General features: G+C 49.1%; 2 protein-coding genes across 2 annotated transcripts; both read right to left on the bottom strand.

The window, feature by feature from the left end:
- Positions 1-2,180: 2,180 nt before the first annotated feature.
- Positions 2,181-3,827, bottom strand: LACBIDRAFT_290976 (uncharacterized protein; the record flags this gene model as incomplete). The annotated part of the gene is made up of 8 exons (XM_001877489.1): positions 2,181-2,528; positions 2,581-2,656; positions 2,722-2,820; positions 2,872-3,005; positions 3,066-3,293; positions 3,357-3,473; positions 3,555-3,708; positions 3,762-3,827. 8 exons carry the CDS (start codon positions 3,825-3,827, stop codon positions 2,395-2,397), a joined length of 1,008 nt encoding a protein of 335 aa, XP_001877524.1. The 3' UTR covers positions 2,181-2,394.
- A 288-nt stretch (positions 3,828-4,115) lies between these two features.
- On the bottom strand, positions 4,116-5,683 carry LACBIDRAFT_324322 (uncharacterized protein; the record flags this gene model as incomplete). Its single annotated transcript, XM_001877488.1, has 7 exons — positions 4,116-4,283; positions 4,337-4,401; positions 4,462-4,651; positions 4,744-4,758; positions 4,890-5,008; positions 5,060-5,344; positions 5,404-5,683. 7 exons carry the CDS (start codon positions 5,681-5,683, stop codon positions 4,116-4,118), a joined length of 1,122 nt encoding a protein of 373 aa, XP_001877523.1.
- Between the last annotated feature and the right edge of the window lie 7,754 nt (positions 5,684-13,437).

Raw genomic sequence — 13,437 nt, 5'->3', positions numbered from 1 at the left:
CTTGCAGCACAGGCGACCCCTGATGGCCGTCTTCCCGACGCTTCTCAAGGTTCGGATCACCTGCGCAACGTACGACCTTTTCATTCTTTTGTCCTGCTTTTCGTGAGCTAACCCACTTAATATTACAGATCTTCTACCGCATGGGGTACGTTCTCCACCTCCTTCCCAGTGGTATACTAGGACTAACCATCTTGTCTTAGCTTCAATGACCAAGAGATCGTCGCCCTCTCCGGTGCCCACGCTCTTGGCCGCTGCCACTCAAACAGGTGCGGCCTTCTTTCCATTTTGCGACTCCGCTCCGCATCTCACACCATTTTCCTCCCGCTTTAGGTCCACCTATGAAGGTCCCTGGACATTTTCCCCTACAACCCTGACAAACGACTACTTCAAGCTCCTGTTTGACGAAAAGTGGGTCTGGAAGAAATGGAATGGCCCCAAGCAGCTGGAGGATAAGAAGACAAAGACGCTCATGATGTTGCCGTGCGTATTCGTATGCGATATCGAGAGGGAGAAATTAATGGGATGCGTAATATAGGACCGACTACGTCTTGACACAAGACAAGTCGTTCAAGAAGCACGCCAAGGCTTATGCGGATGATCAGGATTTGTTCTTTAGGGAGTACGTTGTCTTTTTGTTGATATTCCTTCTCCTTTTTTATTTTGCTGATTCGCATTGATATTCAGCTTCTCTAAAGCTGTGTCTCGCCTGTTCGAGCTCGGTGTACCCACTGAGCAGTTCGCCACTCCCGAACCATGGCTCTTGCCAACGGTTGATGAGCAAAAGTCGGCCAAGGAGGAGGCCAAGTAAATGTAAGGAAGGAGTTGACGTGAGGGGCATTTAAGGGAAAGAGAGAGATGCGAATTTATTGGCAAACTAACAAACACCCTCACTCACATTTGCATAGATGGTTGAAGCATTTACTTGAAGATTTAGTCTCAATCTAATCTCAATCTTGGTTATTACTTGCTTCAAGTCGATTTTATATGCGACAGCGGTTTGTTACACTTCTTCTGGCCTTTGACCCTCAGTAAAAACGATTCGTCATGCCTCAGTCATATGGTAGTCACGCTACTACACGAAAATGCACGACATGACTAAAAGCAGTCTTTTTTACAAAATTTTGACTTCGAGTTGACTTCGCCAAGTCGTGTTAAGTCGTGTGGTCTCGTCTGCTGATGCCCACCATCCGTAAGTTACAGTCATTTGGTAGTCATGTAGTCATCTCCTCATAGTCCTTTCATAGTCAAATAAAAGCCAGAACACAGTCATATGATAGTCTCATTCCCGTCATGCTCAGGTCATTTGATTGATGTATGTTAGTCATGTAGTTCTCATCACAACCTCAGGTAACAGTATCCAAATCGGAATCATGGAATAAATCATATATTTTCCAAGCCTACTGACTGTGCTGTATATACGGCCCTTCTAGCACCACCTGAAGTCCAAATTCTCATCTCCTAATCAAGCCGCATCTTCGGAGGTCATTCTCGAGAGGGGGGGATCATTTGTCGGAGGAGGGACGAGACCAATTGTTGAGGTAGGGGGAAGGCCGAGACCATTCATCGAAATAAGGGGGGAAGCCGAAAGACATTCATCAAAGGAGGGAGGAGGCCATTGGGCGAGTTAGCAGGAGACCATTGGTTGAGGGAGGAGGCAGTTCATCGAGGCAGGAGACACGTCGTTGATGGAGGAGACAGTTCGTCGAAGGCAGAAACAGGTCGTCGAAGGAAGAGAGAGTTCGTCGAGGGAGGAGACAGGTCGTCGAGGGTGGAGACAGGTCGTCGAGCTTAGAGCTTAGAAACCATTTGTTGAGGGGATACCAGTTGTCGAGGGAGGAGACCGATCATCAAAGGGGGAGACCATTCGTTGAGGGAGGAGACCGTCTGCTGAAGGAGGAAATCATTCGTCGAGAAAGGAGGCCATTGGTCATCGGAGGGAAGAGGCCTTTCCTAGTGAGGAGACCCTTCGTTGCGAGAGGAGGCCGCTGGTCGAGCGAGGGAGAAGGCGTTCGTCGCGGGAAGGCCGTTCGTCAACTTATAAATCGGAGCTTGCGTGGGTGTGGTGGGATGGAAGAACGAGGGAAGAACGAGGGATTTTCACGCTGTCAACATGATCACCTGATGTCGGAGTTCCAACGGACTTCAACAAATTGCATCAAGCATGCGTAAAACTGAGGACGAAGGCGATACAAATGATAGTAATTCGGATGACGAGGATTAGACTACAACATGACTTGTAACTGACTATTCCTCGACTTCAGTTAGGCCGTGAAAACTTTGCAGATACATAACTGAGCGCCACATGACTTTGCATTTACCAACGTGACTTCACATGACCTTCTTGTGAGAGGTAGATGACTTGACCTGACTTTCGTTTTTACTGAGTTTGACCACTTAGATGTATGATGCCTCCCGACGCGGAAGCGCCTCCCATGATTTCCGCAATCCCTTTGCCTCGATCAGCTTTGCTGGCATGCAGTATACAGGATCCAAGTCCGCTAGACCGGGGTATCCGAGAATGGAGAGTCCTACATCGTAGTTCAACAAGATGTCATCGGGGAAAGAGTAAGGAAGACTGACCTGCAACACCAAACAATGTATGAAAGACGTCTACCATATCTCCAGGGCGGTCTGCTATACCCCCGTTCTCTGTGTCCTGATAGATGATAAATAAGATAAGAAAGGGTTAGAGCATACAGTGGAAAGAGACGCCAAACTAACCTGGGCGGAGAGTATGAACGCAGTCAACTTATCCACGTCGATCCAGTGCACTTTGCGCAATATCGAAAGGGCGGAGAGGACCCAGAAGCTATAGCACACCTGCACTCTTTCATTAGCCACAACTAAAAGCAAAGAGAGATGCAAACGTACATCCTCCAACTTTTCTGGCCTTCCATTCAACCCCCCATTGGGCAACTGCCGTTCAGATAACCAAAACGCAAGCGTATCAACATCCACGCAGTCCATCCTATCAAGAATAGCAAGCGCCGCTACGCATACGAACACTATTCGACCCATCATTATCATCATCTGGAAGAAAAGGAAGAAAGACCGAACGAACGAACCTTGCGCAGCATGACTCTCCGCCCCCACACAACTCCCAAACCCACCATCATAATTCCTACACCTTAAGATATACTCCACCGTCTTTTCCCTCTTCCCGTCTTTATCTAGCTCGTGTAGTCGACCGAGGAGGGATAGGGCGCTCACGGCGCAATACAGGAACCGGGTGTCGATCTCCCCGAATTGGTCCCCTGCGAAGACGCCGGATGGTTGGTGCAAGGAGAGGATGACTGCGTGTGGGGTGGGGTGTCAGTGGGACTGAGATAATTGGATAGGGTAATGAGGGGACGTACAGCTGACAACGCGGTCGACGTCGACCTTGTCTATCGCGTCTTGGGCGGTTAAGATTTGGATGGCGCTGAGTGTTGAGAGGAGGTGCGCGTCGTGGTCTGGGTGGGCACCGAAAGCTCCTAGAAATTTGGATGTGGATCAGTAACGATCAATGAAGTACGACAATGGATGTGGGGAGGACACAAAGAACCCGACAATACCTGCCTCTTCATCCCAACAACTCATCACGAAATCGATCATCTCCTCCCTATCCAACGCGTCTGGGTGGTTCATTATAGCTAGCGCCGTGTACCCCCAGTAAACCGCGTTGAGGCGGAGGTGGGCGGAGAGGTGGTAGGCTAGTTCATCTTTGCTCTGCTGGTGTGGTGAGTAACATTGTGGGATGGAGAGCGTGAAAGAGAACGCACATCGCCTAGTTTCTGGATGTACGATACGTGAAGAGGGATTAGGAGTTGTGAAGGGTTTGCGGACATCGTCGTTTCGATCAGTGCTACGCAACAAATGTCAGCAGGGCGCAGGGGCGCAGAGGCTTCAGAAATAGCTCCCTACCCCTGGAACCCGCCATTACGCCAATCTTACGGTTGGGCTACGCAGACACCGACCTCATCGTTTTGGTGGTATTGCCAGAAAATTTCCACCCACATGAGTGAAGTAAAAAGACAAATTTTATTTATCTACGCGTCCCGTTTGTACATTTCTTTGCGGTGCTCCAGTTATTTGATTACAGTAGAGGCCAAGTATCAAGAACAACGAAAGGAGCATCACTTGAAGGTAGGCTTTGAATGACCTGGCATGAACCTCAACCGCGCCAACAAAACGCTATTCCACGGGCCATTTTGTCGAGGCGAAACCTTGCTTGCAGGCTGTTGTGGGGTGAATATTCCCCATGGCTGACCGATTTTAGGTGAGGAGTAGACGCTGAAGTAGGCCTGAGATAGGATGGGAGTTAGTGATGGGTGGAGGGGGGAAAATAACAACGTACCTGTCCGTCTGGGTGACTGTGGCTAACGAACAAGGCGTGATTTGGCGCGCAGAGCGTTCCGATGACTACCGTGAAAGTTAGCGCCATCAAGATAAAGAGAAAGGTGGAAAGACGTAAATACGCACCAAGGAAAAGATCTTCCTTTTGTATAGTATGCTGCGTCCCATAACTGATTATAATGGAAGTTACATTCGCCTGGAACCAGTTGCTCAGCGCTTCCAGCGGTTCAAGGTACCGATACTCCGTCGTCTCGACGCACATAACCGCGATCCCATGACCGGCTTGTAGAGGATAGGTATATTTCCGTCTCACTTTCTGTCTACAAGTCACAACGCCGCAAAAAAAAAATGTAAGCATGCCAACGAACGACCAAATTTAAGAAAGAAAGAAGAAAGAAAAAAACTCACGGAACCCCTCGACTCCTAAACGTCAACAACCTCACCGCAAAAGGAGCCATAATAGAAGCCAACCGTTGCAGCGTACTCCTCTTATCCGGCCCCCGTCTGCCTTCGTTTACTTCCCCGTACCTGTATATTGAGGGAAGACTGCGCACCCTGCCGTCGTTCGAATCTTTTGGGCGGAAGGCGTTGAAGAGTGTGATGAATCGGCCTTCACGGAGGTATCCTACTGCGCCGAGGTCGATGGGGCATGGGTTCCACAGGGGTATTATGACTACCAGCAAGATAATGAAGTATATGTCTTTGCATTAATGGACGGACTCACGCGAAGAATGATAGTGATGTTTCAACAGATGCCGATATACCTTCTCATTATGGATCTCCGCAATATGCTCGTCTCTCGACGATAACCTGTCATCATCCTCCCTCACGATATCATCTTCGTCCTCAAACGACGACGACCCGTCGGACAGAGTGAGGGGGGGCGAGGAACGACTGGAATGGGCGAATGTCGTGTAGGTTACTGGTTCGACGCGCGGTATGCCGATACTGGAGACGGTGGCTTCCTGGTGGGTAATGCGGGGAGAGGAAGGTGTTTCTTGGATTGTATCTGGAGTTGAGGATTCATACGTGGCGCAGTGTCTGAAGAAAAAGAGCGAAGGGACTGACCAGGAGGCAGCTCAACGTGCCGCACATCAGGCGAAAACAAATTGGATTCAACCGCCCCAAGATGTAACGACTCCGGATCAATATGTCCAGCATTACTCCTGCGCTGTTTTATATCCCGCACAATCTTAGTGGGATCGTTGGCGGGATGATCATTTTCTAAGACTGGCTGATCGTTCTCTGGGACTTCGGTCATGCCATGAAAAAATTGCACAGGAGCCTGCTTTGTCGTACCTCTTGGCAGCGCAGGTAGTGGTTTCAAACGCGAAGGGATGGTGGCCATGGTGTTACGCGAGTGTATACGAAGCTGATATTGGCGTTGCTGTGTTGGCTGGAAGGGGAAGATAAGTCGATTTGAATGGATCTGAATGGCTTCAAGCCAAAACCGAGTACTGCTTGTAGTCCGTGCGCAAGACGTCATTTCAGTCACAACCTGTCACACTATCCTGTCGGGGATATTCGGATCAGAAGGGAGGTAAGGAGTCGTCTTCATTGCTGGGGAGAGTAGGTGTTGACGTTTATGAGTTGAGAGGAATGAGAACACGTGGAGTTGTCGATGTCGAGTCGGTTTTAGGGGAAGGAGAAGTCAGCGATGAATAAGGTGCAAGGAACAGTAAGGTTGAAGGAAGGTGGTGGAGGAAGATGGCATGTCGGAAATTTCCCAGCCGCCTGATAAGGCCTCCCAGTGAAAATCGACCCTGTGCAGATCGGGTTCCTCCGGATCAAATCGATATATTTGCCACTTTCCGGCCATTTCCCCTGTTCAGATCGGGTTCCACCGATCCATTTGGCCATTTTTCAGGGTCAATTTTCACTGGGGATAAGGTGCCGGCCTTATCCCCGACTCTGGAACAGAGAGGGTTCTGTCAGAACGAGACACGAGAAACATTGCCCAATATTACCAGTTAGAATATCCTGAGAAAGTGCGACACTTTTTCTTTTCAGGAACATTCTGATTATATTTAAAGTATTTCATGTCAGGAAAGGCATGGGATTTTTTAAAATCCGGGCCAAGAACTTTGCTTTGCCTTTACCACACCTGTAAAGGGTGAACAAAAGCTGAAATATTCAAACCATTTTCATGTTAGTGAAATTGTAGTAAAAGTTAGACTGATGGGTAAGATTAAGAGGAAAGCCAAAGCAAAGGGATCCTTTGTTTTCAGACGTGATGCAAAATTGATACATGCTGATAAAGGGGGCGGGAAAGGATGAAATTTCTGAGAAAGGGCTCTTTGTTCAGACGATGCCACATAAAAGGCAAGGTGTGCAGGATCTGTTCAACTATTCTTTGGATTTTACTAGCGGGAATATTCAAACAATGGAATGGCTTTCTTCTTTGTGGAAAGGGAAAGAATTAGATATAAGAATGAGTATCACCCTGTGTAATTATTAGCCTGTCCTCGCAATATTCCAGCCCGGAAAAAGTGTCGCACTTGCTCTGGCTATCCCGATTTGGGATATTGGGCTATGTTTCTCGTGAGAATGCTCGACTCCAGCCAACTGTTGTGTGATGGCTTCCCACGAATTTCGGCTTGTTCCGTTCTTTGTTACAACCTTTTGGTAAGGGTCCCTAAAGTCTCGGCTGGCCTGCGAGGAGCGAACCGCGCTAGCGGTTCGGCGACGAGCAGGCCACTAATAGTAATTTAGAAGATTATTCAGGTGGGATGTATAAATTACATTATTACAAACAGAGTTGGGGACTGGCGCTTGTGCCGCTAAACGATAATGTAGATTACCGGTATCATCAGGTCTGATCTGGTCTGACCAGAGGGCATTTTGCTCTCACGATGTTGTGCCAAGCAAGGACCCCTGAAAGTAGTGTTGGATCCCTGATCCCAAAATTATGGCAACAGGGATCAGCCAGCTTCAATATCACGGCTAAGACCGATATTTGTACAATGCCGACTGATATGCCGAAGCTAATTATAACTATTCACAATTTAATATTGATATTGTCCATCAAATATTTCGTACTGTCACAATCAATTCACAATTTCCTATTGCCAAAGTGAAAGCGCTGATTCGTGTTGTTTCCCATACAATTTGAGATTCGCTAGCGAAGCGAGGAATGAGTGTAGCGTTAGAATAGGGTCTTTGAGCGAACGAGTGGTGCAGCATGTGCCGTTTTCTCTTCTTACCACCACCTCGTTCGCCACACAGAAGGAGTTCATTAGCTCCTTCCTCATTTTTCATTGCCTACTACACTCTTTAGAACTACACACAGTAACATTCCCTACTACACATCCCCATGCCGCGAATTCTTCAGGACCCGACCAATGTCCCATGCCCGGATTTCGCAGGAGCAGGATACGCCGCTGTCAGGCAAGTCCTGTCCAACAACGGCCAGGTAACCAACGACCAGGCTATACAACAACTAACCACTGCTTGGAACCAAACGCACGAGCTCGAAGTCAAAGCTTGGAACCAGCAAGTGCAGACAGAGCTAGAAGAGCACCAGGAGCAGGCCAGGCTGGTGGCAGAAGAAGAGACGAGACGCCAAGAGGAAGACCGACGCCTAAAGGACGAGGAAAGGAAAGAGCAAGAGAAGAAACGGCCCAAAATCAATGACTTCGACAAGGGCAAGATAATCGCCGACCACGTCATGGCTCGTCCGTCACAGTTTGCCATCGGAAAGTTGAAGTCATTCAGCTATGTCGAGTTATGGTACTTTACTGACGAAGGATGTGCTGAGGCACAGGACGCCAGCAAGGCCCAATCAGATGACACATACGGCATCACCAAGGTCGACGACCTAGTCGTGTTCAAGCCCGTTGGATCCTTCAAAGCATCCCAGAACGTTGTCCCAGACGCTAACCTCACCTGGACGCAGATGAACATCGCGAAGAACATGCTAATTCAGTACATGGGCTTCTGTGACTGGCCCCAGAAGCATATCCAGTCGTTCGCGCATTTCTACTTCAACCTTGAGCTTGAACCGATACACTCACGGCCCCACGGTGAAAAGGTGCTCATTGTATACCAAGCCAAGGCCAGGAGACTGTGGCACGACGAGCTGTCGAGAGGCACAGGCTTTAACATCGCGCCTATAAATAAGACGCTCCTCAGCACCGTGGCTGAGGAGGTGTGGGACATGGTCAGGATGGATTCCATCAAAAAGGTCAGTTATTCCCCTCCTTCCCCCCGAATTTCCAACATACGCTGACTGCTTCTACCCACCCTTCCCCCCCCACCCTTTTTTCCTCCACGTCTGCCATACCATGCCATCCCGCCACCTTATTGCCATCTGCCATGCCTTGCCATCACGCCAAATGCCCACAAAACAACACTATAACACCTGAATCCGACGCCTCGCGATGCCACTATCGACAACAACCATGCCTCGTCACTCCACACCACTGACAACCATGCCACGCCATGCCACTAACGACATTGCCATTGCAGCATGATGCCATAGCCATGTCCCCAGCACGGGACCGGGACAGGAGAAGCTCCAGGATGGGCTCATCCTCGTCTCCATCCAAACGAGGTCGCGCGCAATCCCCCTCACGCTCGCGCTCTCGCTCGCGTTCGCATTCCCCTCCCCGCCAGCGCCGTCGTCGTTACGCCTCGCCAGAGCGCTCCTCCAGAGATGCTGGTTCACAGGGCAGGCGCAACCGTCAGGCCACAAACGGCAGAGGCAGAAACAGAAGCGGCAATGCTTCGTTTTTTCAAGGGGGCACAGCGGGACGTGGCTCCTCCGCCTGTGTCATGTGCCTGGGACGCCACGAGCACGATTATGCCAAATGCTCCGCCACCAAGCTATGGAACGGGGGGAAGGTCTGGGTACAAAGAGCCGACAATGGGCGACTCGTCTCCATCGACGGGCTCCCCATTTGTTTCAGCTTCCAGACCTCAGCAGGATGTTCAGACACTGTACACCCCTCTCGGCACACCTGCTCAGGGTGTGGGAAGTCAGGGCACGGCGCTCAGCAATGCCCTCAGGTCCAGAAGAACTAACCCCCGCACCCCTTACAAGCCAGAGGCATGGCGTAGTCAACTCGACAGACACAGTCTCGACTCCCGTTATCCAACATTATACCACAGCCTTACGCACGGCTTTGATCTCGGGATTCCTAATATATCTCAATCATATGTTCCAGCTAATAACCCGTCTATTAATAAGTTTCTTGAAGAATATGAGGAAATTGTGGAGAAAGAATTCCGGAAGGGCAGATACATTGGCCCCTTCTCCAGGGCAGAACTGGAATCTGTCATTGGACCCTTCCAGTCATCCCCCCTCTCCCTTGTTCCCAAACCTGGAAAACCGGGAAAATATCGCGGGGTGCATGACTTCTCCCACCCGCGTCAGCCATCGACAAATCCAATCTCATCTATCAATTCTGCCATCAATGCACATGATTTCCCCTGCACATGGGGAACCTTTTCCACAATATGCCTCATCATTTTCCGACTACCACCCGGCTCCCAGGCCTCCATTCGAGATGTCGCTGAGGCTTACAGGACCATACCTGTACATCACAGTCAGTGGCCAGGTTTGGTCATGCGACTACAAGGTGCAGACACCTTCGCCGCCAACACATGCAACAACTTTGGCCTCACCTCTGCAGGTGGGGCCCATGGACTTCTTGCGGATGCAGGAACGGACATCTTCCGTGCGAACGGAATTGGTCCCTTATCAAAATGGGTTGATGACCACATTTTCTTTCGAATTCCCCGCTCCTGCCTCAGCGTGTACAATGCCCAGCGCCAATCCTGGCATCAACTGGTCAAAACCAATGGAGGACGCCTACACGAAGGTAGTCGTATTTGGTACAGAGGCGACACCATGCCTGATGGGCGCCCAGAGGAGTTTGACGAGGACATGGCCAGCCCCATACGCGATCTCTCGAGCGTATCCGCACATTCTGCCAATGATGCTCTTTTTACATACGCTGACGAAGATATTGATCTTCTTTCAGATGAATTGGGCATTCCGTGGGAGAGCTCCAAGACCATCCCCTTTGGCTCAGTGGTCCCATACCTCGGCTTTGTATGGGACCTCGAGGCGCGCACTGTGGCCATCCCAGCGGAGAAGAGGCGCAAATACCTCAACGCAATTGAGGAATGGGGGAAAAAGCCAACACATGCACTGGCAGAAGTACAAAAGCTATATGGTAAGTTGTTGCACGCTTCCCTCGTCATTACTGCGGGGTGTGCGTACCTTACGAATTTGGAAGCCATGCTCTCAGGTTTCAATAACAGTCCTTTCGTGCCACACACCCCACCCCGCAATACAGCTGACGACCTTCAATGGTGGACAACACACCTCCAATCTCCCACCCTCTCAAGGGACATTCCTGGCCCAGTACCACTCAAGGACCTCGACGCCTTCTCTGACGCTAGCTCAGGTTTTGGCATCGGCATCACGATTGGAAAGAGGTGGCGCGCCTGGCGTTTACTCCCTGGCTGGAAAGCTGACGGACGAGACATCGGTTGGGCAGAGGCAGTCGGATTCGAGCTCCTCAGCCTCGCCATACTGTCATCCGGCGACAGAAGTTCTCACTTCAAGGTTTATGGAGATAACAAAGGAGTCGTCGAAGGATGGTGGAAGGGACGTAGCCGAAACAAGCAGACCAACATCGTCTTTAGACGTGTTCACGCCATTCTGGAGACCCGGCAGTGCACCATCCACACAAGATATGTCCCGAGCAAAGATAATCCCGCTGATGAACCATCCAGAGGAATATACCCACGTCTTACACATCTCCTGCCCCATATTCCCATCCCCCCAGAACTGCACCACCTCATCGTCGACTTCGACTCTGAACTTGCCATGGCACGCTCTGGTGAGCACCTCCTACCAAATGCCCAACGCAAGCCCCAACACGAGCTTTCAGAAAACGAACGAGCCTCAATCAACGCCGAGCTTGATCGCCGGGGGGAGGAATTCCTCTCCTGTTCCTCATACGATTAACCAGGAACGTCGAGCCTGGAATGCTCAGCTCCCAGCCCCAGCCTCGGATAAGCGTCCACGACCTGCACCATACCGCAAGAATCTTACTCCTCTCCCTTCACCCCTTCGACCGCATTGCCCAGCCAACCAAAGACTACACCTATGGCACCCACTAGTGCCTCGTGCCCAGAGGTCCGCTCAAATGTCGGATGAAGACATCAAGCGCATTGAAGACGTCCTAGCCTATGCATGGGAGTTGGATACACACGCAACATATGCCTCTGGCCTCCTCAACTTCATGGTTTTTTGCGACCAGAAGAACATCCCTGAAAAAGACAGGGCCCCAGCCAGCCAAGTACTAATCATGTCCTTTGTGTCTACTCTAGCCGCTGCATACTCTGGCTCAGCAATCAGCAACTATGTCTACGGTGTACGTGCATGGCATTTACTACATGGTGTTCCATGGAAGATTGACAAACCCGAACTGGAGGCCCTTTTGAAAGCAGCTGAAAAGTTAACCCCCTCTTCCTCCAGGAGAAAGAAGCGGCGACCCTATACAATTGATTTCATGCTGGCCATCCAGAACAACCTAGCCTTGGACACCCCCCTCGGAGCCGCCGTCTTCGCCTGCCTAACGACCTGTTTCTTTGCAACCGGTCGCGTTGGAGAATTCACAGTCCAAAAGCTCGACATCTTTGACCCCAGCATACATGTCTCCAAGGCCCATGTCAGCTACGACCAGAACAGAGAAGGGCAACAAGTCATGGTTTTACACCTGCCGCACACCAAGTCAGCGCCACAAGGGGAAGACGTATGGACTGGTGGCTACCACTTTTATGATAAAACCAAGGCAATTGCCTGCAGAGTTGTGTGTATAAGTCCACAAGTTTTATGAAAGGCCTTTCATGGATGTGTCCTGTGTTTTCTTTCTCATAAAGGCTATGTTCTTTTCATAAAATATAGGCAAGGCCACAGGGTGCTTTTCATAATTAAGCCTGTGTGCTTTCAATAGGTATTTCATTCACTGGGTTAGGTGTATTCATTGCCTTTTTCATAATTAATGCTGTGCGCTTTCATTGAATATTTCATTAGGAATATTGGATGCTTTCATTGTACTTTTCATAATTAATGTTGTGCAATTTCAATAAATATCTCATTCCTTAGGTCAGGTGTATTCATTGCCTCTTTCATAATTAATGCTGTGGGCTTTCATTGAATATTTCATTAGGAATATTGGATGCTTTCATTGTACTTTTCATAATTAATGTTGTGCAATTTCAATAAATATCTCATTCCCTAGGTCAGGTGTATTCATTGCCTCTTTCATAATTAATGCTTTGCACTTTCATTGAATATTTCATTAGGAATATTGGATGCTTTCATTGGACTTTTCATAATTAATGTTGTGCAATTTCAATAAATATCTCATTCCCTGGGTCAGGTGTATTCATTGCCTCTTTCATAATTAATGCTTTGCGCTTTCATTGAATATTTCATTGTACTTTTCATAATTAATGTTGTGCAATTTCAATAAATATCTCATTCCCTAGGTCATATTATGGTCCATCCAATGGGTCATTGGGAGGGTGGTCACATGACCAATTTCCAAAAATGGTAAAAAAACAAAAGTTGTAGCTCTTTACCATAGCTTCCTGAATCGGATTAAACTATCCAGAAACCCCCCTTTCCACGTGAAACCCCAAGGTTTCTATCCAACCACTTCAGAAACCTGGGGTACCACAAGCAATCACTGATGGCCGATGGTCAAAATATTTGAGGTCCGACTTCCCTCGAGGCTTGGCAGTGGCCCTCCAACATTCTGTTTGGGCATTCAGACAGCCCATTCCCGCGCCTCAACTATGGTAAGAACTTTTGAATTCCCTCGCAATTCCAGTTTCAATTGAGTGACTAGATCTCTCCATTAAGAGCCCGAATGGTCCAAGGTTTGCATCTCCCTATTTTCCATTTCTCTCCTCATTTGACATCGTTTCGGATGATTATGTCACATGTAAAATTCAAAGACTGACTTGTCCAGCACTGCTTAATTCATCTCTGACATAGGGTTTCTATAAATACTTCTTTGGGTTGATGATGGGGGGGTTCTACCTGACAACGAGAAATCCTAGGGTTTCTGCCGGAAAGGG

The sequence above is a fragment of the Laccaria bicolor genome, genomic scaffold (genome assembly GCF_000143565.1).
Source record: "Laccaria bicolor S238N-H82 LACBIscaffold_5 genomic scaffold, whole genome shotgun sequence".
In the NCBI taxonomy this organism is placed as follows: domain Eukaryota; kingdom Fungi; phylum Basidiomycota; class Agaricomycetes; order Agaricales; family Hydnangiaceae; genus Laccaria; species Laccaria bicolor.
The sequence above is the reverse complement of the archived record's forward strand: the minus strand, read 5'-3'. Positions and strand labels throughout refer to the sequence as shown.